Raw genomic sequence first — 27781 nt, 5'->3', positions numbered from 1 at the left:
AGCATCCTTTCTGCTCCTCATCTCGCCAGTTCAAGGATGTCCAGCTGGATGGACCAAACCCGCAGCTCACGGCAAACGGATGAAAAGCTACGGGAAATTAGGTATTTATATAAAATAAAAGGCAAAGAACGCAGCCAAAGTTGTTAGGGCGGGCTGCGGGGTGCCGGGGCCGCCCGGGGAGCCCCGGGGCGGCCGTGCGGGGCGGAGCGGGGCGGGGGCGGCGGCGGAGGGGGCACATGCGCCGTGCGCGCACTGCGGAGCGGCGCGGGGAGCGCGGAGCGGGGCGCGGGGAGCGCAGCGGGGCGCGGGAGCGGCGGCGGCGGCGGCCGCAGCCCCGCACGGCCCCGCACGGCCCCGCCGGGCCGCAGCCGAGACACAGCGCGGCCCCCCAGCCCGGCGGAGGTGAGCGGAGGGGATGCGGGAATGACGCGGCGCCGGGAAGGTGGGGGGGTCCCCGTGCCCCCATGTGGGAGGTTGCATGGAGGGGACACCGCATCGCCGAGGGGCTTTGCAGCCTCGGCTTTGCATCCTTTTGGGGGGCATCTTTGCGTGGAGGGGGTGCCCCACCGCTCTTCATCCTTGCGTGGGGTGGGGGGCGATCCTTCAGCGCTTTGCATCCTTGCACTCGGGGGGTCTCCCATCGCTTTGCATCCTTGCGGGGGTGGGGGTGGGCCGCTCTGCATCCCCGTGCTGCGGGGGTGTCCTCCCCAGCTTTGCATCTGTGCAGGGTGGTGGGGGCTGCTCTCCCTCCCTTTACATCCCTTCGTGGGGAGGGGGCTGACCAGGCTGCTTTGCGTGGGGGTCTCTTCACTTTGCAGCTATTCCTGGTGGGGGACGGGGGATGCTCCGGCGTTTTACACCTTTGCACGGACGGGAGCGGGTCAGGCTGCGCCGCACGGTTTTATGGCGGAGGGGGCGGGATGCCCAAACCATTTGGCACATTTGCCCCACGGTGCTCTGGGTCTCTCTGCACCCTGGCGTTGGGGAGGGTGTGTGTGCTGTCACTTTGCATTCCAGCGTGGGGCAGGGGGTGTATCTGGCTGCTCTGCACCCCCGCGTAGGAGCGGGGTGGGGGTGGAGGGCATCACTTTACATCCTTACATCTTGGAGAGGGAGGATCCATCATCTTTGCATCATTGTGGGGGATAAATCGGGCCCGCCGTTGCCTGTGCACCTGCAGCCAGGGCAGGGCAGGGCTCATCACCCCCTGCCTGGGGAATGGGGGTGTTATGGGGGGCTGCATGTGGGGCTGGGGTGCAGAGGGGACAGCACTGAGCAGGGCAGAATGTTGCTGTCACCTGTCATGCATGGCCCCTTCCCAACCTTGTGTCTTGCTTGGGGTTGGGCCTCCCCTGGGCTTGGAGCCCCCTTGCTGGCCCCCCCATCCCAGGGCACCCCTGTGGGCAGGCTGCAGGTGGGCCCACACCCCCAGGGTGCAGAGCCTGGGCCTCCATGCTCAGTGATTCAGCTACTTGCAGGGAGCTTTAATTTTATCGCTTAAAACTGGAGTTCTTGCTGCCTCGTGGTGGTGTCGGTGGATAAAATACCTACGGATTGAGATGCTTTTTCCCATAGTTTGTGGCTGCTTTGTCTGGGGCTGCCTGGCACAGGGGCACAGCCACCGGGTACGCTGCTGGGCACAAGCCAGGGCAGGGCAGTGCAGCACCGGGGCTGGGGGCAGCATTAATGCATCTTCCAAACTTCAGTGTGCCAGGGCACACCTCTCACGCTGCAGCTCGCTGGATTTTAAAGAGATTGATGGTATAATTTTATAAAAAATGGTGTTTTGGTGGCATTTGTGTATCTCAGCGGCTTGCACTGTGACAGGCTGCAGGGAGGTGGGGTGGGGAGGTGAATGGCAGCAGCAGCCCTGCACAGCTCCCTCTGGCAGCCAGAAGGTTAATGTGCTCCGTGCTCTGCTGTCGCAAACGCAGAGCAGGCGAAGGGCTCTCACACACCACGCTGTGATGCAACTCAGCCCCCAAATGTCCGCTCCTTCTCCCGGGAGCTGAGGCCCACAGAGAAAACTCGAGATGAAGCATATTTTGCTTTGAGCTGTCGTCTGCCTTGGCCCAGTTCTGAACCAAAGATGCTCATCCTCCATTTTATGGCGGATGACAAATCAGCCGCTGGTGCCAAGATCTTGACAAGTTACGAACAACAGCCCTCAAGCTGAAAGTGTTAAGAAATAAGAAAAGCAAGAATGCTTTTTTGCAGAGCTGCTCATCCAAAAAGGCACCCTCGGAGCTGCACCCCACGGGCGAGAGCCGCAGCATTTCGGATGTCTCTGTGAGCAGAGAGGCTGCAACCAGCTCCTGGGTGGGATCTGCCCCCGGTTCCCTGGATCCACCTGGATTTTTGTAGGGTGCACATCCAGCAGTGGTGGGAAAAGCCCTGCTGAGAGCCTGTGCAGGGACTGCTGGGCAGGGACACACAGCCAGGCGGGCTGGGAGCGCTGCGCCCTGGGGCTGGAGGTGCCAGTGCTGCGGCTGTTCCCAAAGGCAGCGAGCACTGGCCTTCTAGAAAGCCCTCACTGCTGGCTGAGGGTTTCCTGCACTCATCAAAGCGCCTTCTATGCTGGGAGAAAAAGGCTGGTTTGTTGGGCAGCGTCCTGCTCACCCAGAGCAGCAGCGAGCGGGTGAGAGCCTTCTGGTAATGAGCTGGGCACAAAGGGGAAAACCCGGCACTGAAGAGTTTCCTTTGGTGATAGAGTCATTAAAAACAACACATGATTCCTGGGCCAGCAGGGATATTTTCCAGCCAAAACAGAGCTGGGATCTGTGCTGTGTTCCCACAGTTCCATCCCCTGACTCCTCCTCTGAAGATGAAGGCAGCCACTGCTCCCAGGCAGTCCTGGTGCAGGAGCCACACGTGGAGCAGCCAAAGGATGATGAAGGAGGGTCATGCATAGTTTTGTCCCCACCTTTTTCCCTTCAACATTAAGAGTATCAGAATTGATTTTTTTTTTTGCATGGATTTAATTTGAATCCATAGCAGAGACAGAGCCAAAAGGTGGTGGTGCCACCGGGGCTGGCAGCAGCTTCTGTGGGATGGGAAGGACCTGACCAAGTGGCCCTCAGCTCCATGACCTGTGCCAGGGGCCACTGAGGGCTCCCCATTTCTGAGACAGGAAACAGCAGAACCCAAACCCCACATTGACTAAACCCTGAGGAAAAATACTGCCTGAAAACCCACTTGCAAGAGTTGGGGTTGTTCAGCCTGGAGAAGAGAAGGCTCAAAGGAGTCCTCATTGCATCCTTCTAATACCTAGAGGGGGCTTGTAAAAAGGAGGTAGAGCAACCTTTTACAGAGGCAGATAGTGATGGGTCAAGGGAGAATGTTTCAAACTAAGAGAGGAGAGATTCAGATCAGATATTAGAAAGAAATTTTTCCCTGTGAGGGTGGGCAGGCCCTGGCACAGGTGCCCAGAGAAGCTGTGGCTGCTCCATCCCTGGAAGTGTCCAAGGCCAGGCTGGATGGGGCTTGGAGCAACCTGGGATAGTGGAAGGTGTCCCTGATCAAGGCAGGGGGTGGGACTGGATGGGTTTTAAGGTCCCTTCCAACCCAAACCATTCTGAGATTTACAGCACTTGCTCATCACATAACTGTAAAAAACCATCATTTAGATAAAGACTATACAGGAGTCTGTTTGTTTGAAACCAGACTCGCAGCAGGACAAGGTTTTCATGCTAACCCCGAAGTAACAAGGCAGTTGCATTTATGGCATCCTCCTAAGCAGGGCTGGTGCTGTGGAGCCCTCGGAGGCGGTGGTGATTTAGAGGCAATTTAGTCAAGTGCTGTTCCTAGAGCTGAAACATTTTGCAGTAGAAGGGGGAAAAAAAACAAACTCCACCAACTGTGGCATTTACTAATAAAGCTCTTGAAGAATATTTTTAGCTGTGCTTTAACGTTATGTTGCACTTTGCTGTGAAGTGTTTGCTTGCTGAAGCCTCCTGGCAGTTGCTCACTGTGCTGGAGCTGCTTTGGCTGAGCTGGCGGTGGAGGAGCTGCAGATGGACCGGAGGAGAGAGAGGTGCGGGCAGCGCTCCCAGCTGGCGGGAGGTGGCCCCTCCCGGTGGGACACGGGTCACTGATCCAGCCCCAGCCCAGGCAGCCATGGAGCTCTGCCCTGGGGCCAGCCAGACACCCAGCTCCCTGCTCCCTTTGGCTGGAGGGCCTGAGCCTTTGCCCACAGTTGCAGCTCAGCCCAAATCTGTTCTTGGCTGGCAGCAAATATCCAACCCTCTGTGCCACCCGGGATCAGGGCTGGGACCTCTCAACCCATTTCACATGTGCTGCAGGAGCAGTGAGTGCACAGCCTCCCTTGAGCTGATATCCTGAGGATGGGTCCAGCCACATCCTGAGCTTTTCAGCCCCAAGGGCATTTTGCCACCTGATGCTTTGCCATGAGATGTACTGGCCCTCCAGTGGGGCTGGGCTGCTTCCCATGGCCCCAGACCATTTGGAAAGCCAGACTCCTTTGGGATACAGAGGTCTCAAGGAAAGGGTGGGCAGTGGCATTGCTTCTCCCATGCCCATGAGCCTCAGTGCCACCCTGAGAATTTACCTTCACCAGAGACCTGCCCTCTGCTTTATCTGAAGCATGGGCAGTGCTTGAGATCCAGACTGTTTTGATGTATTTAATTACCCTTTGGACAATAGTTCTGGAGCAACGATTGCCTTCACACAAAGCAGTGACACTTGTCATGCTGGTGGTGTTCACATGCATTTGGGTTGGCAGCAAATTAAGAAGTGGTCACAGATGCATTTCATAAATTAGAGCAGTGAGTCCTCGTGGTGCAGCTCGTGCTCCATTTTGTGGGAGTAAATCAGCAGGTCTGGCCCAGCTCTAGCAGGCAGGTTCCTGCTCCACGAGGAGCCACCTGCACAAATTTTGCTGGTTGATTTTTTTTTAGACAATAAAACTTCAGCCTCCATAGACTGCAGTCTCTGCTCTCCCTTCCAGAGGTGTTCATGGCCCACATCAGTCCAACATCTGGCATTGAGTAGGAATTTAGGGCCACCTGAGCCAGAGGTTGCCCTCAACCATTAGGTGGCTGCTGGTGGCCCTGTCTGTCCTCTGCAGGTTTGTCCTGTTGCTCTTTGAACTATCCCACGCTGATTTCCAGCACAATCCATGGCAGAGTTCCACAAATCAGCACCTCGAGAACCTGCTGGTTTCACACCTACCACCTATTTCTCTCAGTTCAAAAGCATCACACACCCCCAGATCCTTCCCAGTCCTCTTCTGTACCAGATCCATCCTGCCAAACTCCACAGGACAGGCACCCACTAGCCCAGCAGAGTGTCACCTCTGCCTCTTGACCATTCCCTGACTACAGAGTCAGGGGTTTCATTGCTCCTTTCCATATTTTAAGACAGCCTTTTGTCTTCCTTCTGCCTCCAGCCCATCCCCACCTCACCATTTCCAGGGTCCTGTGCCAAAACCAGGTCCTGAGCAGTCACTGTGGGATCTGGCACTTCTTGTTCTTTTGATATTCATTTGTAAACATTTTTGTTTGAGGTTAATAGAGTTTTCAATATACCACCTTGGTTTTTTGCACCACTCTGGCTCCTGGCATCTGACCACAGCTTTTGTTCCCTTGCACAAGCCTCCAGTCCCTGGCAGTGTCTGGTCCTCAGGGCTCAGCATCACCCTGGGGAGCCAGACTGGGCTAAAAGCTTCGATTGCAAGGGCTGAACAAATGGACTGCCCCAAAGCTTGGCCCAGAACCGAGCTTAGTGCAGGGCTGACCCAAACTCCCAGTCCTCAGGTGTTTGGTTTACCACACACTTACTCACATTCTTCCCAAATCCAAGCTCAGGCTTTTTCTTGGCTGTCTGACCTGTGGTGAATGAGGTTTCCCTCATTCCTGCTGCTCCATGCACCATCCAGCCTGTTGTTCTCATACCTATCACACGAGGTGTTAGAGATCCCTCAATGGCTGATTTGGTTTTGCAGCTTCTCACCAGTGCTGCTTGTCTCTGCCACAGCTCCATTCCCAATCCAGGTTTCTCCTGCAGGGAACACCCAGCCATAGAAAGCAACCCCCAGCATAGCCTTCTGCCCCACAGTGACCCAGAGAAGGAGAGCGGCAGCTGGGAGGCTTCTCCCTCCTCTCTCAGGAACATAAAACAGGGCACCAGGTCTGAGGCTGCAGATATCAGGCACTCACCATTCCAAACACCCATCACAGGGATTGCCAGCACGTGGGAAACCTGGTGTCACCAGCCTGTCCCTCCTTGCAAGGCCACCCAGAGCACACAAGGACCTTCAGGCCACTTTGGACCTTGCTGCAGGGCTGTAAGTCACAGCTCAGTCCCCTGCCCAGAGAGTGAGTGGGTTTGGGGACACAGTGGGGGTGAGGACATGGTTATGTACTGAAAAGCTGTTGCAGAGAAAATAAAGAGCAATGCCTGGACACAAAACTCTTCTTTTTGAACCCTCTTGCAAAGTGAAAATTGCTTTTCTGCCCCTGATGGCCCACAAGGATCTAAGCTGCCAGATGTGATGGCTGCTGAGGGCAAAGCTAACATCTGGAAGGAGACAGCTATAGGGGTCACCTCTCAGCCAGTCCAAATCACAACCCCGTCTGGTCTGCAGGGACTGGGGGCTACCAGATGGGCTCTAGGGCAGCCCTTATTCCCCAGGACTGGGAAAGCAGGGGCTGCTCCTCAGTAGCACCGGCAGCTCTGGATTTGGGATGCTGTGAGAAATTTGTTTATTGTTCCTTGGTAGAAAACGGCTTCTTGGGGCAGAAGATAAAGCCCATTTCTGGTCTCCCTCTCTCCTGCCTGGGCACCTCAGCTGATCTGTGCTTGAGCACAGTGAGCTGGACATGATTGCTTGCCAAGAACCTCTTCTGGGTTTGGAATGCAGGTGGGAAGCTGCTGTATCTCCTCTCACCTGCAGCACTTCCCAGCACAACATTTAGGTATTGACTCTTTCCACTATTGGAGGGAGAAGTTGAGTGATGGGATGATCCCCACAGTGTGCCTGGACCATGACAGGAGCTCACAAGGAACCCCTGGCTGGTGCCACTCCTCCTGCCTTCCACCTCCAGGAAATTCCTGCTGAGTTTGTGGCTCCTGTTTTCCTCCTCCTGCAGCCTGACCCCTCCGCCCACTGAGGGCTCCTCACTTCCACTCAGGAGGCAGGAAATCCTCATGGATTTTAGTCCATGTAAGTGGCACTAGAGTTTGGCTGATGCTCTCAGATCCAGGAGAAGAGATGTTCACCCTACAGCACCATCCCAAGAGGGTTTGGCTGGTTGAGGTTGTACCTTTGACTCCCATGCCCAGTAGAGCAGCCAGCACCTGAAGAAACAGGGACCATCCCATGAGGAATAAAGAGGAGAAGCAAACCTTGCTGAGAGTGGTTGGAAAAGCCGATGTGACCACCTAAACCCAAGTTTGGGGAGGTTGCATCTGAAGGCTGGGGTCACAGGGTCATACTGAGCTGGGCAGGGAGTGCTGCCAACCATGGCTGGGGTCTCCCTGGGGCCCTGGTGCCATCAGCTGCATCTCTTTGTGCACCCTCAACTGGAGGGGAAAGAGAGACCCCAACCCTGCAGGGCTGGCATGTTCCCAGAGCCACAGTGGGAGAGGAGAGCAGGAGCAGGGCAGGAGGGAAGAGCCCATCCCCATCTGCAGCCACCCATCCCAGTGATGGCTGTCCCAAGGGAGGCCTTTAGGAGCTCCTTTTCACACCCTCTGTGCCAGAGTTGGCATTTTGCAGCAGAGCCCAGCCCAGCACTGCCTGCCAGGGTCTGACACCTGCACCAAACCTGGAGCAGCCTGACAAGATGGAAAACCCCTCATGACAGCCAACCTGAGCATGGACACTGAGCCCAAACCTTCCACCTGCCCTGGATTAACTGTGTCCTGCCCACCAGTGCTGCTGGCACCCTGGCTGTGCTCCCCCACCTCAAGGACAAGGTCACCACAGTGCTGTGAGTGAGGTGCCACCCCAGCCTTGCTGTGTCTACCCTTGCTGGGGCACAGCAGGGCCCTGGGCACAGGGGCAAAGTGAGTGGGAGCTCAGGGTGACCCCAGAGCATGGTGGGGTGACCCCAGAGCATGGTGAGGTGACCCCAGAGCATGGTGGGGTGACCTCAGAGCATGGTGAGGTGACCCCATCACCTCTCCAGGGCCAGCAAACAGCAGGCAGAGCAGAGTCTGCTGGCACTCCCCGATGCACCCAGGATCAGGTGACTAGGGCATAGGTCCAATGTCCATCCTGAAGGTTGTGCCAAATCCAGGACTTTCCCCAAGTGCCAGCACCCACCCGAGGCAGGAGCACAGCCAGAAGCACAGCTGAGGAGCAGCAGCATCTTCAGAGCAGGTCTGGCACCCCCAGCTGTGCTTGAATAACCTCCTGGACCTTGGGTGGGACCCATGGGTGGGGCTGAGGGTCCCAGGGGTCCCAGATGAGGCTGACCAAGGCCATCAAAGGCTAGTAGTGCCCATGGGAATAAACCGCTTTGGCCCTGCAGCTGTCCAGAGGGGACTTTACTGGTTACTTGGCAGTGTCCAACTGGGTTGTACTTTGGGTACCAGTACATGATGATGGTCCATGGTGCTAAGCACTGAGGTGGAGTCTGGGATGGTCCTGTGTATGGAAGAAATCATTTATAGCTCTTGGCCCTGCTGTCATTGTTTGACCCTGGGAGCCCTTTCCTGAAGGTCTGAGCACCTGCCACCCCAATCACCCCTGCAAGGCTTGGAAATTACCTGAACTATCAGCAAAAGCAGGTGCAGCACTGGGTATAACTCAGCATCCCTTTGCTGTGGCCACCAGTTCTCAGCGTTTGTGGTCCCCTGAGTCAGGACAGGCCTGTTTTAGGAGCACAGGGTTTAGGGCAGAAGTTGGGTTTCCAAGGCAGAAGTCAGAGGTTTGGTGCTGCTGGTGCAGCAGGTTGAGAGGACACTCGTCATGGGAGCGGTTGGCAGGGGGTTCTGATCCCTGTGTGACCTGCCATTAACTGAGGGGGGTAAAAGCAGCTTCTCCCATGGTCCAGCCAAAGTTGCCTTTCCAGGCTATCCTAGCCTAAAAATGTGTGCTCAGCTTCTCTCTGATTCCTTCTGCTGCGAACTCTGAGTCTTGTTTGGGATTTTGGAGTGAGATTAAAGGGATTTTTCTTCTCCAGGGATGCTTTCCCATGGCACAGTCTCAAATGCTGCCATCAGACCCCCTCCCCACCTTCTGCCTCTCTGCAAGTCTGTCCCTGTTGGGAAGTTTCAAACCACAAACCTCTTTTTTTCTCCCTTCTGCTCTGGTGTCCCCACGGGGGCTGGAGGAGCGGGTGGCCCCAATTCCCCCCGGATCCTTGTGAAGGACAAAAAGCCGCGGGTGCCAGTGGCTGTTTCCAGTGGCCGTGTCCCAGGCGGGTGCTGAGAATGGCTCTTTGTTCCCTGTGTCTAATTGCTGCGCTCAAGCAGCTCGTTACCAGCTCTGCCCTGTGCCCTCCGGTCCCTGCGGCCGCCGCTCCGGGGGAACCCCGCGGGGACGTGCCAGGGCTCAGTTTCTGAGCGCCGATGTTGGGGTGACACAGAAAACCAGCTCAAGGTGAGCTTGGGGTGAAGCTGCCAGCGTTGCTCAGCTCTTTATGCAGCCAAAGGGGGTATAAGGGGCTGTCCAGAAAGGGGGGTTGTGCATGGCCAGAGCAGACATCCATCAGCAGACATCCAGAGTTCCCCCTCTGTCACAACCAGCTGGCAGAAACCTCTTGGTTTTGGAGACCCAGGGGTGGTACCAGCCCCGCATCCATGTGCAGTGAGTTTGGGAAGCGCCGGAGGACACGCGGTTTGCTCTGAGCCCATGGCACAGCCCTGTTTGGGGCTGGGCTCCTTCCCACGGTGCCCCGACTGCCCTGGGGCAGAGCAGAGCCCTGCCCTGTCCATACAGACCTGGCAGCACAATCAGCCCTTTGGGAAGCTCCATGTGGATGATTTAGGAGCAAGTTCGAGGAGAGAGGTTGAATTTGCATTTGAAAACTGAAGAGTAGCTGGTGGTGCCGGCGGGGGGACGGGAGCGCTGGCCTGGTGTTATCAATGGGAAACTGTTCTGTGTAACGCTCCCGGGGCCAGAAACTGTGAACTCTGCAGATTGCTGGCTCCGTTCATGGGCAGGAGTGCTGGCCGCGCTGTCGGCCCCCGGCTGCTGCGCTCCCAGCGCCGAACGGAAGCTGCTTTTCCTTCGCTGCCAAAGTTCTGGGAAAGATGGGGTGGGCGGGGGGTGCCCGGGATGGGAAACGAGGGCATTCCTGAGAATGCTGTTCATCTCTCTGGTCCTTATCAGCCCAACCATGGGTTTGCCTTTACACTGGGAGTGGAGCTGAGTGGGGATGTGCTTGTGTCACCTCAGACCCCCTTGTGCAAACCTGTGGGGTCACTGCCTCTCCGTGTGGCAGTCCTGGGCTGCAGCACCCCAGGAGACACCATGTCGTTAGTAAATGCTCCTTTTTTTCCTCTTTTCCCAGTCTGTTTCCCACCACTCACCCTTTACATCAGCAGCATGACCTGCCCTCAGCATCCCCCACCCCATGGTGCCCATTCTTCATCCTTCCTCACCAGCTCCCATGGGTGCTCTCGCTGGAGATGAGACCTTTGGGTGAGGGGATGCCCCTATGGCTCCTTGAGCCCCATAGGAAATGAACCATCCCCAGTTCAGGTGGAATGACAGAAGGGCCAGAGGCACCCAGAGTTGCTGTGGGGGCACCCAGAGGTGCTGTGGGAGTGCCCAGGGATGCCCTGGAGGCACACAGGGATGGCATGGGAGCACCCATAAATGCTGTGGGGGCACCCAGAGTTGCTGTGGGGTGCTCAGGAATGCCCTGAAGGCACACAGGGGTGCTGTGGGAGCACCTATAAATGCTGTGAGAGCACCCAGAGTTGCTGTGGGGTGCTCAGGAATGCCCTGAAGGCACACAGGGGTGCTGTGGGAGCACCCATAAATGCTGTGAGAGCACCCAGAGTTGCTGTGGGGTGCTCAGGAATGCCCTGAAGGCACACAGGGGTGCTGTGGGAGCACCTATAAATGCTGTGAGAGCACCCAGAGTTGCTGTGGGGTGCTCAGGAATGCCCTGAAGGCACACAGGGGTGCTGTGGGAGCACCCATAAATGCTGTGAGAGCACTCAGAGTTGCTGTGGGGTGCTCAGGAATGCCCTGAAGGCACACAGGGGTGCTGTGGGAGCACCCATAAATGCTGTGAGAGCACCCAGAGTTGCTGTGAGGTGCTCAGGAATGCCCTGAAGGCACACAGGGGTGCTGTGGGAGCACCCATAAATGCTGTGAGAGCACCCAGAGTTGCTGTGGGGGCACACAGGGATGCTGGGGAGGCCATGCAGGGAGCTGGGATGAGCTGGCCCCAGCTACTTGCCTCAGTGTAGTGTGTGCACAAATAAAACCCTGGAGAGCTTGCAGTGAGCTGGAAATAATGGCATTACAAGCGCTTCCTCACTTCTGTTTGGGTTGGATGAGGCTTTTCGGGGCCAGCTGAAGGGAAGCAGCACATGGGGGTTTGCTCCTGCTTTGAGCACAGTTCTGGAGGTAAGTGGGAAAGGACACAGTGGCTTCAGAGGGTAGGGACAGGGACAGGGACCTGGTGTGGTCCTCACCTCCATCCTGGCACCCATGTGCTCTCCAGCATCCCCAGGTTTGCACCCACAGAGCATCCCGTGCTTGGAAAAGCCCCACTGCCACCCACCTGGATGGGCAGGATGAGTATCCTGGGCGGGAAGCAGAAGGAATGGGAGGACAAACAGGCAAATGGTAAAAGGTATTTTCTTTTTTCCCTCTGTTTCTCCCTTTGCCAGGAGAGGCGTGAGGGCTCGCCGGCAGAATGCCGCTGGTGAAGAGGAACATCGAGCCCCGGCACCTGTGCCGGGGGGCCCTTCCCGATGGGGTGACCAGTGAGCTGGAGTGTGTCACCAACAGCACCCTGGCTGCCATCATCAAGCAGCTGGGCAGCCTCAGTAAGTCATGGCACAGCACTCCAGGCACAGAACAGTGAGGGAATGGTGGGATGTTGGTGGGATGCTGCAGTTGCTTCCCCTGGTTCCAAACACAGACACACAGGGGCTATGTGAGAGCCTCGTGGGCTGCAGCTCCTGCTGATTCAGTGGGAATTAGCCAGCTAATTTGAAACAGGAGTATGCTCAAGGCCAAGCCCAAACTGGGGACTTAATGACATTTTAAGACCCATTTGACTCCCACAGGTGGTCTGTGCAGTGGGGGACAGAAAACCTTTGTGAGCCCCTTGCTTCTCCACTTGCCAGAAATAGGAAGGTCAGGTGAAGATTTAAAATACTCCAACCTATGCTTTTTAATGTTAGAGCTTTATGAAGAAGAGTAGTCTATATAAAGATCTAAATCCTTGGCTGTCTTCCTGCCCTGGGACTGATCTCAGCAGAAAAGGGGAGCACAAGAGCACTGCACACACCAGTGTGAGGGTTTAATAGGGACAAACTATTTCACTGTTGAATATCCTCTTAAAATAGAGAGCAAAGTGCAGGCTCTTTAGGGCTTCCCCTCTTCTCTTTCGCTCCAGAACTAGATTAGTCTCTAAAATACTCCCAGAAAATAAACCCTGCATTTATGGAGCTGCTGGAAGTAACATGGCCCACATGAGCAGAGCCCATGGGTGCACAGGCCATGGGTACCTTGTCCAGAGGATAAAGAAATCAAATACAAATGACTGAGTTGGGTGAATGATCTGAGGAGGTGATTTGGGAGCTGTTTGTTATGTGGTTTTGGAGGAAACCCTGAGGAGCTGGGGTTCTGGGATGGGATGGGATGGGGGCTGGAATGGGATGGGGGCTGGGCTATGGGATAGGATGGGATGGGGTGGATGCTGGGATGAGATTTGGTGCTGTAGCCTACAGATGTCAGCTGTGCTCTGCCAGACTCCTTGCTCAGCCCCAGGATAGGAATAGCCCTAATAAGGAGCTGTTGTAACAATGCACAGAGTGTTGCAGGACAACAACTGCTGAAGTTATTATAAAGTTAAACAAGTCTCAGCTTCTCCCTGCTGTGGAACTCTCCCTGCTGCCCTGCTCCTGGTTTCCCACCTTTAGGGCTGCATTTCCACAGGCCATGCTGTGTGTTGGTCATTCTTTTGGCTCCTCTATCCTGGTGAATCCAAAGGCTGTTTGGGGCACTGTGAATGTTCTGTGCCCCCATGGGTACCACTCACTGGAAAGGATGCTCAGGGGTGTTTGTGGGGGTGGTGTTTGTGCAACCCTTTGGGAGAGGATGGGACTCAGCTCCCAAAAACCCAAGGCTGGGGAGAGCATGGAGCTGCTGGGGAGGTGTGTGCCCAAGGAATGATGCCATGGTGCCAGTGATGGGCGTGGTGTTCTCTGCCAGGCAGGCACGCTGAAGACATCTTTGGGGAGCTGTTCAACGAGGCCAACAGCTTCTACATGAGGATGAACTCGCTGCAGGAGAGGGTGGACCTGCTGGTCATCAAGGTGACACAGCTGGACTCCACCGTGGAGGAAGGTGAGGGCTGGGGCCATTTAGGGGTGAAGGCCAGTTCTCAGGGCTGGGCCACCTGCTGTGCCTTGTTTGAGGGGCTGAGGCCACCCCTGTATCCCTTCTCCTTCCTGTGTCCACAGTTTCGCTGCAGGACATCAACATGAGGAAAGCCTTCAAGAGCTCCACAGTGCAGAACCAGCAGGTTGTGTCTCGCAACTCCATCCCCAACCCGGTGATGGAGATGTACCAGCGCTGCGACAAGCCCCCGCCGCTCAACATCCTCACGCCCTACAGGTACAGGCACATCGCCCCTTGGGGGGACCAAGGAGGTCCTGGGGGCCCTTTCCAACAGAGGCATCAGGCGTGCACCCCATTTGCTGCTTGATGAGGGCTGAGAGGGTGATTTCTCCAGTTGCTGTGCCACCACTCCCATTATGTGGGGCAGCTGGGATGGGTGACCCCACGCAGTGGTACTGCAGGTAGTGACCACTGTGTTGGACATGTTCCTGTTGGGACAACAGCATATAGTCATGATTGTACCAAAGCCCATGTGCGGGGGAACGGGGTCTTCTTCTGTGGCTGATAACCCCCTCTCCTCCTTTCCCACTCCCCAGGGATGACAAAAAGGATGGCCTCAAATTCTACACTGACCCCTCCTACTTCTTCAACTTATGGAAGGAGAAAATGTTGCAGGCAACAGAAGATAAGAGAAAGGAGAAGCGCAGGCAGAAGGTAACGGGCAGGTGGGGGGTACTGTGGGGCTGGAGCTGGGGTTGCCTGGGACCTGGAGAACATCACCTTCCTGATGCAGCCTGTGCACTCCCCTCCCCTGCGTCGGGTGTGCCTCACAGGGCCAGGTGATGTCCCCTGGGGGATGCTGTGGGGCTGGAGCTGGGGTTGCCTGGGACCTGGGGAACATCACCTTCCTGATGCAGCCTGTGCACTCCCCTCCCCTGTGTTGGGTGTGCCTCACAGGGCCGGGTGATGCCCCCTGGGGGATGCTGTGGGGCTGGAGCTGGGGTTGCCTGGGACCTGGGGAACATCACCTTCCTGATGCAGCCTGTGCACTCCCCTCTCCTGTGTCGGGTACATCTCACAGGGTTGGGTGGTGCCCCCTGGGTATCGCTCAGGGCCCAAGGAGCCGTGCTGGGGGTGCAGCTGTGGCTCTGTGCGCCCACAGGAGCAGCGGCTGGTGGAGGACTCCACCCGGGAGGTGAAGAAAGTGCGGAAAGCTCGCAACCGGCGCCTGGAGTGGAACATGATGGCGTATGACAAAGAGTTCCGGCCGGATAACAGGTTCTCACCATCCCCCTATCACATGGCGTCATCGGAAGGATCACTGTCCCCAGATAATAGGCAGGTTCTACCTACTGCATGTTCAGCTCACCGGCTCTGCTTTGCTTTGCTCTTCTCCGTCTCTGGGGGGACATGTTGCCCGCAACAGGGATGGGGTGCTATGCCATAGGCCTGTGGTACCTTCATGGATAGCTGGTGCTCCCAGGGTGTCACTCTGGACCTCAGGAGCAGCCTTGGCGTTGGGATAAAGTTGTAGCACTTCCCATCTAGCAGCTGTGGGAAAAAGAGAGTGGTTCAGCTGTGTTGGTGTCCTCCTCCCCTCCGCTATCTCTCTGCTGCCTTGTACATCTATACTCTTGTGGCCCTTTTTTGTTCTGTTGGCTCAGCCCCAAAATGCTCTCACACCCCCAGCCCCGTGCCCTCCTTGCAGGAGTACAACAGCAGGTTTCTCTGTGCTGCAGGTCCTACGCGTCGGACGCGGCCGACCACTCGTACCCGGCCAGCCCCAACCACCCCGCGCAGCTGCTGGCCCCGGCGGCACACCTGGCACCGGCGGAGCACAAGGAGGGTGTGCTGGCACCGCCAAACCCGCCGGAGCACGGGTACCGCCCGGCACCGGGCAGCAGGCAGAACAGCCTCAGCCGCCTCCAGCAGCCACACGTGCCGCCGCCGCCCGAGGCTGTGCTCAACGGGCCCAGGCCACACCTGGTCAAGGATTACGGGTAGGGCTCCAGCCTCCTCCGTGTGTGCAGGGGTGCCCAGGGGCAGGGAGGGTTGGGGGGCCTGACCCCCCATTTCTGGGCTGAGAGAGAGAGGCGAGCTCTCCTCTGCAGCTGTTGTGGTCTGAAACTGCCAGTGAGATCCATCTCAGTCAGGAGAACTTTTGGGGTAACAGAAAAGGGCACAGAGTGGGTGGGGGGGTTTCCCCTGGGGTGTTGGGCACCTTCCTACCTCCTCATGCCCCATAGCCCATTCTGCTGGCAGAGCCCTCCCACTTCTCTGGCCCTGGGACAGGGCTTATGTGGGGGTTCAGAGTAAAGCAAGCCAGAGTGGAGCCAGTTGGGTGCTGGGATGGGTGATGGGTGCTGGGATGGGTGATGAGTGCTGGGATGGATGAAAAATGATGGGTGCTGGGGATGGGTGATGGATGCCAGGATGGGAGACAGGTGTCATGATGGGTGAAGAATGATGGGTGCTGGGATGGGTGAGGGATTCTGGGATGGAGGATCAATGCCAAGATGGGTGATGTGTGCAGGGGCAGGTGAAGGATGTCAGATGGGTGAAGGATGATGGGTGCTGGGATGGGTAAACGATGATGGGTGCCAGGATGGGTGCTGGGTGCTGGGTGCCAGGGTGGGTGCTGGTTGCCAGGATGGGTGCTGGGTGCCAGGTTGGGTGCCGGGGTGGGTGCTGAGATGGGTGCTGGGTGCCGGGATGGGTGCTGGGTGCTGGGATAGGTGCCAGGATGGGTGCCGGGATGGGTGCTGGGTGCCGGGGGGGGGGGTTGGGATGGGTGCTAGGTGCAGGGGTGGGTACTGGGTGCCAGAATGGATGCTGGGTGCTAGGTGCTGGGATGGGTGCTGGGTACCGGGGTGGGTGCTGGGTGCCGGGGTGGGTGCTGGGTGCCGGGGTGGGTGCTGGGTGCCAGGTGCTGGGATGGGTGCCGGGATGGGTGCCGGGGTGGGTGCTGGGTGCCGGGGTGGGTGCCAGGAAGGGTGCTGGGTGCCAGAATGGATGCTGGGTGCTAGGTGCTGGGATGGGTGCTGGGTACCGGGGTGGGTGCTGAGTGCCGGGATGGGTGCCGGGCGCCATCGCTCCTCGGAGCAGTGACACAGCCGTGCCCGCCGTCGCAGCCCGCAGCCGGTGCCCATGGCAGAGTACTTCGTGCCTCCAGCGCCGCCGCCGCCGCCGCCCGTCATCCCCTCTGCTCAGACGGCCTTCGACAGCCCCATCTCGGCCGCCCCCGCGCTGGCCCCCGGCCCGGCCGGGCCCCCCTCGTACGCGCCGTCCCCGCCGCCCGCGCCCCCCGGGCCCTACTCGGCGTCCCCGCCGCAGACCGGCCCCCTGGGCCCCCCGATGGCGCCGCCGCCGCCCCCGCCCGGCCCCCCGGCCGTGTCCGCCTCGCCCGCGCACTCGGCATCGCCACCCGCCCCCGCCGTGGAGCCCTGGAAGCCGCAGATCCCGCTGATGCCCATGAGCGATGCCCGGAGCGACCTGCTGGCAGCCATCCGCAGGGGTGAGGGCGTCGGCAGCGGGTGGCAGTGGCACCGGTGGGGACAGGTCACACGGGTACTGCCTCTGCAGTGGCAAAATACCTCTTGGCGTAGAGTTGGGTAACATTGGCAAGATAAGACCCAGGGTAGAAAGAGTCAAGGTGGGGGCTTCCAGGTGGGACCTGAGGGGGCAAAAAAGATACAGTGCAAGGAGTTGGAAAGGGGTTGGGGACTCATCTCCAGAGGTGTAATGAAGCCCCACAGATCACTGGCTTCCTTTCAGGTTGCAGAGCATGACGTGCTCCAAGGTGTCTCCCATTTCCTCTTCCTCCAAATCTTCAGGTTGAATGGTAAATTTAACCTTCCAGAAGGTTCAACATCTTCAGGTTGAATGGAAGCAGAGAAGGAGCTTTATTCTGTGATACAGCGTTATAACTGCACACGTTGCATTATTCACAGAATCACAGAATGGTTTGAGTAGGAATGGAACCTTAAAGACCTTCTTATTCCTGCCATGGGCAAGGACACCTTCCACCGGCCCAGGTTGCTCCAAGCCCCATCCAGCCTGGCCTTGGGCACTTCCAGGGATGGGATGGAACAGCCACCACTTCTCTGGGCACCCTGTGCCAGGGCCTGCCCACCCTCTCAGGGAAGAATTTCTTCCCAAATCCCATCGAAGATGACTCTGCTTCAGTTTAAATCCATTTCCCTTTGTTCTAACAATCCTATTATCTCATCTAACTTATATTTATTATATATATATAGTTAAATGGATAACTCATATACCTCCTCCTGCCCGAGGCTGCAGCTGTCTCGTTCCAGCCAATACTCTACAAAGGGGGATGTTGCACATCGAGTGCAGCCACGTGTGTGCTGCCCCTAAAGTCTTCCCACCTTTCCTACCGCAGGAATCCAACTCCGGAAAGTCCAGGAGCAATGGGAACAAGAGGCCAAGAAAGAGCCCGTGGGCAATGACGTGGCGACCATCCTGTCGCGGCGGATCGCGGTGGAGTACAGCGAGTCGGATGACGACTCGGAGCTGGACGATAACGAGTGGTCGGACTGAGGGCGGGGCTGGCAGAGCGCCGGCTCCGGGCCAGGTGTGTATGGTGCCCTCCCCAGCGCCGACACCAGGCGGCCCCGCTCGTCCAGGAGCTTTGCTTTTTACACTATGTCAAAAACCCTTCGGGCAGCAGCAGCAGCAGCACTGGTAGGATACACCTCGGAGGCAGTGAGAGCAGGAATTAGCAGCACCTTCACGTTTAATGACTTCCAAAATTCTCTGAAGGCAGGTTAATAAGATTACTTCAGATTCACACCTAGAGCAAGACCAGAGGCTGGCTCTGAGTGTGCTTTGCTAGAGAAGGGGGCCCCAGAGGCAGTAGTGCTTTTCCAGCTAGACCTTAATTGTGATAATGAGAAGCTCCTGGAGAAGAAGCCTGTTTGCACAGCTGGTGCCACCACGGGAGCTCAGGGATGGCCGTGTGTGGGCTTGGGGATGCTCTGCTGCTGCTGTTTTTGGGGTCAGGAAACTCCAAAAGCTGCACAGGGGCAGGAGGTCCCTTCTCCTGAGTGATGCACCACACTGAGCAGCAGCTCTGTAGGGACAGTCACCATCGTGCTGTCGCTCCCTGGAGAATCATGGAATGGTTTGAAGGGTTGGAAGAGAATTTTAAAGCCCATTGAGTCCAACCCCTTGCAATCAGCTAGGACACCTTCCACTAGACCAGGTTGCATGAGAAGACCACGGTGTTGGTGACCTGAGTCCGTTTCTGTCCTTAGAACTGGTTTTCTGAGAGAAAAGGGTGAAGGCAAAGCTTGCAGCTGGCAGGAAGACACAGTCTTGTCCTGCCTTTGCCAGCAAGGGATGAGGAGTGTCCAGGGAGCTTCCCCAAGCCCAGCTCTCCTTGGCCTTAGTGTGGCACTATTTCAGTGTTATTTGAAAAAGAAAAAGAAGTTAATTAGACAATCTGCTGCTTTTAGGTAAACCCTTAACTTGCCCTTTGCAGCCCCACACACTGTGCCTGTACAACTGAGACCAGCTCAGACCAGGCACTGGATCTCCCTACCTGATCCTGCCCTGTGCCCTGTCCCACAGGTGATGGGGCAGCTGGATAGACATTCCCCTGCCACAGCACTGAAAATACCCTGTTCTCACATCAAAATAGAGAGGCATCCCTCAGAGACCCTTCTCCTCCCTTCACAAAGGGACGAGGCACAGGAAGGCAGAGCAAAGGGGTGGGGACTACTGAAAACATTACAGTCAGGTGTAAAAACCTGCAGAGAACTGGAGAAGGTTCCCCTCCCAGTAGAAAATGGGCCAGAACCAGGCATGGACTTGCCAAAATGGTGTCCCCAGGCCCTCTCTTGTCTTCCTTATACCACAAGGTCCTGAGTGGGGAAAAACTGAGGCCCCATGTTGCTTCTCTTTGGAGAAAACCTGGGGTCTGTGCCTGCCTCTCTGCTTCCCCCAGGAGCCAGGAAGGTGATGGCTACACCAGGAGTGCTTTGACTATCCAGAAGCAGCCAGACCTGTGAATGGGGAGGGAGGATACAGCTGGAACCCAAAGGCTGATCCTTAGATTTATAGAATCCTAGAGTGGTTTGGGTTGGAAGGGACCTTAAATCTCATCTCATTCCAAAGCCCTGCTGTGTGCAGGGACATTTTCCAGTAGACCAAGTTGCTGGTTCCTCACCCTGATGACACCCCAAACCTCTGCTGATTTCCCCCTCAGTGGGAAACCTTTCATGGCCAGATGTGGGGAATCCTCTGCCCAGCTGCTGAGAAATGCCCCCAGGAGCTCTCCCTTCTCCTGACTGGCACAAAATGGGCTCTTGCCCCTTGGAAGTGACTCCTCCCACACCTCCACAGCTGGGCTGTGAGCTGTGGTGCTGAGTGGGCTTGAGCAGAGGGGCAGCATGGATGGGGGAGAGGGCAAGGCAAGAAGCAGCAGAGCAATAGGATGCATGAAATATCTCCTGTGCAAAACCCAAGGAAGCAGGACTGACCAAAGGAGGCAGAGAGACACAGTGCACCACAGGTGGTCAGGAAATTCCTGATGCTTGGTGTTCACCCAGAGCTCTCATTTCTGCTGTTTACCCTCTGAGACACAAGCTGCAAAAGCTTTTGGCCAAGGCAGAGAGCCCCTGCAATGGCTGTGATGGGCCTTTCTTGGAAAATAGGCTGGGATTTGACCTGGAACAGGTTCAGAAGGAACTGTAAAAATTCAGAGCAATGTTTAAGCAGACAACTGGTGGTATTTATTGTGGAGTGTTATTAATGTGGTCACAATTGTAATCCTGTTTGTATGTGAAGAGAAATTGGGTTTATTTGGATAATTTAGAAAAACTAATAACCCTTTAGGAGAGAGAGAGAACAGCAGGGGCTGGTGGAGCTGCTCTTACCCCTTACAGGGGTCAAAGGGCTGCAGAGTCAAGGGGGGCTCAGACAGAGCCAGGTCCCACCAGCCCTGGGAAAGAGCTCAGGGACACATGGGACTGGCTCATCCCTTGGATCTGTGGCTGTCCCATTTCTGCAAAGCTGAGCCAGTCCTGATGAGAACTAGAGAGCAGCCGAGTGCCCCTAGAAGATGAAGTCCCTTCTTTCCATGCACTGGTTGCTCCGTCACATGGAACTGTGGCCATTCTGGCAGGACTCTGTTTGTGTGTGGCAGGTCAGGATTGTCCCTGTAGCCTCCCACTGCCCTGTCACCTCCCAGCAGCTGTGCTGTACTTAGGGTTGGCAGCTGGCAATCCCCCCATGCCACTGTTGGGGGTGATGCTCTTCCATGGCAAAGCGCTTGACAATCAGAATGGCTTGGGTTGGAAGGGATCTTGGAGGTCATCTGGTTCCCTCAAGCCTTGCCTGCCCTGTGCACAGGCCACATCTGCAGAGCAGATGCACAGCTGGGGGCCTCAGGACGGCAGGTAGCAAAGCTCCCCCCCCCCATTTCCTCCCACCTTTGTGTTCTTACACCATCCTCTCCCCTTCAGACATCCCAGCACATCCCCACTCTTCATACCCTGCTTAAGGAAATCTCCACCCCCTGATGACCCAAACATATTTCACGTGCTCAAGTCCATGGTCAGCAGGACTATAACCTCCCACCATTGCCCATTGCTTGAAAACATCATGATGCTCCTCTTGCAGGAGTCTGAGCTGCTGTGGCAGCCCTTCAGCTGTCTTGGTAGGAGGGGTGGGGCTGGTCCCCCATCCCCATCCCAGTGAGATCTGCAACAGAGCTCATTGTTCAGCTTTCCTGTGTAGCTGGTGGAGAGGTAACCTGTGGAGTCAGGGTGTGGACAGAGCACCTTGCTCTTCCCAGCTCTCCCAACAGCACCACAAGGCTGGCAAGCACCTGGAATTGCTAAGGTTGGAAAGACCTCTGAGATCATCAAGTCAGAGCGTTGATGCCACATGGTGGCACTGAGAGCCCCAGTTTCATGGCACAGCCGTTCCATCCTCAGCAGAGAATTCAGCCACACTTGAGCATGACTGGTTTTATTTTAGGCACATTTACCTGTTTTTTACCCAGGTGACCTGTGAAATCCAACAGAAGTGACACCAGTTCCTTGGCTGGGCTGGGCTGGGCTGGCACTGCTGGAACTGGCTGTGCCACACTAATTAACACTGTCTGTCTGACCCACATGCTGCATATTCAATATTTGCTACATATGTGCCTATTCCTGTATATTCTTCTCAAAGTAGGCCATGCTGTGTTACACAACCTGAAATGCTCAAATCCTCATGTGGGCTGATATAAAAGTGAATATTTAAATATTTTATCTAGCTTGGCAGACATTAAAAAATACAATCCAGGTCACAGATGATTGAATTTCTCCTCTCTCAGGAGTACCAGAATTGGGCTGTGGAGATGCCCCTGTACATTAAGGTATCGTGTTCCATGTTAAAATATAACAGTGGCATTTCATTGCCAATGGATAATCATGGAGTGCCAAACATTTAATGAGCCCAACTGATCTCCTGAGAGTTCCTCTTGCCATTTTATCTGCTTTCCCCTACTTGCCAATTTATGGGCATAGATTAAAAATAATAAATATGACTGCCAGTGGGGGGAAGAATACCCTGAGTGCATACAGATGGATTGGGCTGGAGTCCTGGAACAGTAAATAAGCCAGTTTGGTTCTGCTTGGAGATATTAATGGAAAGCTGTAGTCCTTGAGGGCCATCAGGAACCTCTTGGACATCTCTGGTTTATCTAAAATGGGGCATTATGGGGAACACCATCCCCATGGCACACCTCTGAAGCTACACCAGGTGTGAAGTCTGGACTTGCTGAAGTTTCTGAAGGTTGGTGGAAGTCTAGCAGTGCTCATGCCTGGCCTTGCACTCAGGGTCTCCTTGGTTTAGAGGGACTGTTGGAGGTGGGTCTTGGTGCTGGTGACTCTTAGAGGATTGGTGTCCTGAAGGAAGAATGGATTGGGTAGTTTCTAACTTCCCACTCTGGGAAGAAACCAGAGAGGAGTGAGCATCACATCCCATGAGAGCTGCTGCTTTTGCAGCTGTTTTGTCTGGGGAAGGTTTTACTCCTGTGACAAACATGAGTCTGAACTTGGCTTCTCCAGAGAGCTCCCTTCTTGTAAGAGCCCTCCAATTTCCTCCCAGCAACTTTTTCATCTCTATTTCCCCTTAAGACCCCCAACAGCCTGAACAGAAGCTTTGCAGGCTGCCCTGGGAAGAGAGCCTGAATTAACACCTCAGCTTTAATGATAACTGGAAATTTTGCTTGGAGGGAGGCAGGTTGTAGCTCTGGTGGTGTTTTGGAGGGTGCATTCCAGAGGTCCTGGTCCTGGTCTGCCATCTCCTTGTGGCTGGACCATGTTTGGCTATGGGAAGCACTCCCCATCATGGGCAGCTGCCAAGAGGAGCACAGGCTGTTCCTTTCACCAAGATTCCTGTTTTCCTGTTGTAGTAGTTACTTAGGAGTAAGGTTTTCTCAGCTGGAATGTCACTTTACAGATTAAAAAATAAATAAAAATAAGGGCAAGGAGTCTGTCCTGAGGAGTTTACAGTCTAAAGCAAAGACCATATAACCTGCACTGCACTTTAGAAGCCTCAAATGCTCATCCCCCATGAATTTCCTCTCCACTGGGCAGCAGTGTCCCTTCCTTAGGTGACCCCTGAGCAGCACCACAGCCACAACCCCCACTGCTGTCAGTGGGGGTGAATCTCCTGCCCCTCCACTGCCCCCTGCAAAAGTGCCTGAGCCAAGTACAGGAGTGCCAAGCCATGCTGGATTTGTCTCTGAACAGGTCCCCATGCCCTCAGGGTAGGCCCTTCCCAGTCCCCACACAGCTGTGCTCTCTGGGATGGCCATGGATGTGATGGCAAACATGACTGGGTGCCCCTCTGCCTGCCAGCACTCAGAGCTGCCCATTAATTCATGTGGCAGCCTCTGAGCTCATGCAAAACCTCCTCCCTCAGACACTTCTAACCCAAACCTGGACTTTGATATATTTCAATCTATTTGAGAGTCAAAGGGTGGGTGTGGGGGGGTGTGAATTTGATCTTCCTTAGACAAATTCCAGGTTTTCTAGGGTCATTTTCTCAAGCTCTGCTTTCTCCAGGTGAAAATTGAACCTGTATTTTGCTGGGAGAGGGAATGAAAAAAAAACCCAAACAAAGCCCCCAGTCATGAACTTCAGTGAGGTTTGTCCCAGAGCCTTCAGTAGGAGCCCACAGGCAGAGTGGGAGGAGGACAGGAGGATGTTCCCAAGGGAGGACACATCCTGGTGCTGTCACTAGGCTGAGGCAGAGCCTGCAGCAAGGGAGGCTTCTTGGTGAGGGAAATCCTCAGGCAAGACCTGGGTGGAACATGCTTGGCCACAGTGTCCCCAAAGGCAGAGCTGGTGTCACTTACCCACATTAATGTCTGTATGACAGGCTGACAGGCCCTGAGGCCACAGACTCCCCCACAGCACTGCCTGATGGCAGAGCAGTGAGGCCTTACCCTCCCATGGGCATCTCCTCATAGGGATCTTCCCACAGGTTTAAACCTCCCAGAGATGCCTCTGTACTCTCTTGTTCTTTGAAAGCTGCTGTTGGCCATTGTGAGCCCAGGTGTGTGTGAAGTGAGCCTTCCCCTGCACCCCTTGCCCATGGTGGCAGTGCCAGGGGACTGGCCCAGCCCTGGGGGATGTTCAGCCCAGTGGTAGCTCCAGCACTCAGTTCTGTATGAAGTATTAACATGCAAAGAGGAGGGGGAAAGGGTAGAAAGAAAATAGCCCAGCATTTTAGGTTGGTTTTTTTCCCACCACTGTGTACAGGGCAACCCTCAGGTGGGTAAAGCCCCATGCAAAGCCATGAAGGGCAGTGGGGAAGATAAATCTGTTCTCCATGTCAGTGTGGGACTCCAGTGCCAGGCATGGGATTGAGTGGTGGCAGAAAGGAGGTGAGGCAGATCTCAGGGAAAGCTTTGCCAAGGTAAGGACGAAGAAACACTGAAACAGGTCACAGAGGCTTTGCCATGGGAGGGCTTTGAGAAATGGGTGGGCAAATACCAGAGAGGAGCATTGCCCATGACCTTGTTGTGGGCCAGGGAGGGGTGGAGGTGCCCACAGGGCACCTCTTCAAACCTGATGTGTTTGTGGTTCTGCCTCATCCCCTCCTTTGGGTGTCCCAGCCCCAGAGCAGCTCCCATCAGCCAGGGCAGCTGCTTGGGCTCTCTGTTGGTTTTGGTGTTGACCCTTAAGTGCAATAAAGATAAAACACCTAAGAGGGGAGGACGTGAACTAATTAGAAACCAGGACATGCAGCTGTTACTGATGTATTTCAAGAGACAGCAGGCAGCAGCTCTAGTAACCTGCTCCTCAGGACCCTTCATGGTCCACAGACTGCAGTGGATAAACCATGCTGGTTAACTGAGATGGACAGTTTCAAAGTTACCCTTTGGTTTGGGGTAGCTCAGTTGAGGAATCTAAAAATAAACAAACAAACCTCACAAAACTAAAAAGCAAACAAACAACTTACACGTGATTTCCCGAAGGACAATTTGCTCTGTTCTGGACTTTGGGGGAAGGTCAGACCCAGCAACACTTCCCAACTAGACACCAACAACATGAAACAGGTGGCACCACTTCCAAAAATCAGATCCTAAGGAAGCACTGTCTAAGACAAGGCAGTAAGAACCTCATCCCACAGTGCAGCAAGGAGAAGGAAGTGCCTCCTGTCACCATAGGAGGTGCTTTTGTCCCTGAAGGCCCCTCCCCAGCTCAGATGTTTGAAATCCCATTGATTTTCACCTCTTACCACTGCTGGTCCATACCTGACCCCTCAGCCACTTACTCCATAGAAAGTCATTGCTTACCTTGGAAAAGCCAGCCATGAAGGTCTTGTCAGCTTGAGCCTAATGACATTCCTGTGATGCCTGTTGAGGAGCTGTTGATTTCTTGCTGGCAGCAGGAACAGCTTTGGCACAGTTCTGCCAGGTGTCCAAAAATGATACTGTTATGAGCTCCCCCCTTACTGTCCTGTCCCCCCCACCCCCACAAATTTAATTTTATACTGAGATGTTTCAGGTCTACCTTTAGTTCTGGCCAGTTTTTATCAGATGAGGCCACTCTTTGTGGTGCTTTCCATCTCAGATCAGAGCAAATCAGGAAAAAGAAAAATCAGAATCCCAGAATGGTTTGGATTGGAAGAGACCTCAAAGCCCACCCAGTCCCACCCCCTGCCGTGGGCAGGGACACCTTCCACTGGACCAGGTTTCTCCAAGCCCCATTCAAGCCACTTAAATCCCCACAAAAAAAAAAAAAAACAAAACAACAAAACACAAAACAAAAAAAAACCCAAAACAACAACCCCCTTTTCTTTGAAATGCATTCTTCAGGGGATTTGGGGGTTGATGGCCCTTCACCTTCAGACACTTCCTTATTTTTGGGGCTGCTTGACTTGTTGGGGGAGTCTGTGGCAGGGTGTGCCCACCCTGAGTTTGGTCTGACGCTGACACTTCCCTCCCCTCACTCTTGGGTGTGCCCTGTCACACGTGGGGCTCAGCTCCCCCTGGGAATGCAGTGGGGCCACAGCAGCATGGCAGCTCCTCACTGACACAAGTGCCTTTCCTGGAGGTCCCTGTGGCATGGCCAAGGATTGGGGGCTTCCTGGGGTGGGTGGTCTCGCTGTGCTGGGAAAGGGCAGAGCTCACCTGGGGTGGAAATCTGGACCTGCCCAGACCCCAAGGTATCCTCTGGGAATCCTCCTTCCTGCACTGGGGTGGTGTGGGGAGCAGATTTTGGCCAACCCAAGGAAACCTGCTCTGGCAACCACACATCTGTGTGCACATGCCATGGACAGGGCTGGTCCCCGAGAGGACACGTGAGGAATGCACAGAGGGGACAAGTCACCACTTTCCTGTGGGAAGTGCACGTGCTGCTGGGTTTGCTTCAGGGGATATGCATTGCTGCTACCATGGGACAAGCATTCAGCCTGGAGAGCCTTCCTCCTCCTCCTCTTCCTCCTGCTCCTCCTCCTCCTCCTGCTCCTTCTGCTCCTCCTGCTCCTCCTCCTCCTGTCCATCCCCAGGCTGTTGGGCCAATCCCAGCTGCTGCAGCAGGACAGGACCCATCTCACTGCCAGGTTTCCATCCCCTTTGGAGCAAGTAGGAGCACAAGCACTTCTGGGTGAGGCCAAGTGCTGTAGGAGAGTCATTTTTGGGGGTGTTGAAGGTGGGTGAGGATCATCTCCCATGGCCTGCACCCAGCAGGCTGGGGATTAAGGCACCTCAGACCCACCCCTAGACCTCCTCAGCACTACTCAAACAGCAGCTCTGAGCTGGGGAGACCTGGAACACTGGGGCAACCATCCTACTAAAACAGCATCAGTGAGTGGTCTGCTCAAGCTGGGCCTTTGGAAAGCAGTTTCTCCCCTTTTGACACTGACTGCTCACACATACAGCCTGGAGCCAGAGCCTGGGCCAGTATTTGGAGGTTGGCTCCAGCTCTGCAGGGGTGGCACTGTGGGGACAGGCAGGTGCCAGCCCTGGAGCACTTTGTGGTGGTTTTCTGGATGCTTCCTCAGCATCTGTGGGGCTGTCCTGGTGCTCCTGCAAAAGGCTCATTTTTTAGTAACAGAAGTATCACCTGTATCTCCATTTGACAGAAGGAGCTGGTGGGAGCCTGGCATCTCCCCCGAGGGAGGGTCACCTTCCCCACCATAACTGAGTTCCACAGTTCTGGAGCTGAGATCAAAGCAGGAGATGTTCACTGTCTGGTGGGGTCTTTAACCATGTGCACTTAGTCAGTAGGTGAGTAGATGTTGCTGCCTGTATCTATCTACCGTACCCAGTTGCTACGTGTGAACAAGTGTCTCTCTCCCCAGTGTTGTGGGTCCTGCCTGTGGTGCCAGTGAGGAAAGGCAGGGCCTCTGCAGCTTTGAGCTGTACAGTGTAGAGAGGAAACCTGGAACCACCCCAAGCACCGCTTGTAACTACATTTGTTCGAGAGATGTCATCTTAACCCCAAACTGTTGACACTTTATGCATGTGCTAATGAAATTAGGAAGAAAAGAAAAAGAAATTAATAAAGATTTTAAGAGGTTACAGTAGATTTGAGTTTGGCTTTTTGTCATCTTGCCCTCCCTGGGTCCTTTGGCTCTGAGTTATCAGCCCTGTGATGTTCCCTCTGTTAGAGGCTGAGACACAGAAGTAGCAGCACAAAGCTGTGATTTCTTTATAACCCTTCATTTGGAGAATCAAGCCCTCAAAGATCAACTAATTCCCTTGATGTCTAATCCCTGACTCCCTAATCAGAGGGCAGGGAATGGCTTGCTGATGGA

At 55.3% G+C, this 27781-nt stretch overlaps 1 protein-coding gene across 2 annotated transcripts; it reads left to right on the top strand.

The window, feature by feature from the left end:
- Positions 1-270: 270 nt before the first annotated feature.
- LOC139678508 (actin-binding protein WASF3-like) lies at positions 271-27550 on the top strand. 2 transcript variants are annotated; one of them, XM_071569383.1, is made up of 9 exons: positions 271-402; positions 11818-11976; positions 13370-13504; positions 13621-13774; positions 14095-14212; positions 14661-14776; positions 15238-15498; positions 16630-17012; positions 17898-27550. In XM_071569383.1, exons 2-9 carry the CDS (start codon positions 11844-11846, stop codon positions 18053-18055), a joined length of 1458 nt encoding a protein of 485 aa, XP_071425484.1. In that variant the 5' UTR covers positions 271-402; positions 11818-11843; the 3' UTR covers positions 18056-27550. The 2 variants fall into 2 exon arrangements, with proteins under 2 accessions (XP_071425484.1, XP_071425483.1); XM_071569382.1 differs by having other exon boundaries at positions 14661-14836.
- Positions 27551-27781: the final 231 nt, after the last annotated feature.

Source organism: Pithys albifrons, chromosome 14 (genome assembly GCF_047495875.1).
Source record: "Pithys albifrons albifrons isolate INPA30051 chromosome 14, PitAlb_v1, whole genome shotgun sequence".
Taxonomy (NCBI): Eukaryota; Metazoa; Chordata; class Aves; order Passeriformes; family Thamnophilidae; genus Pithys; species Pithys albifrons.
The sequence above is the reverse complement of the archived record's forward strand: the minus strand, read 5'-3'. Positions and strand labels throughout refer to the sequence as shown.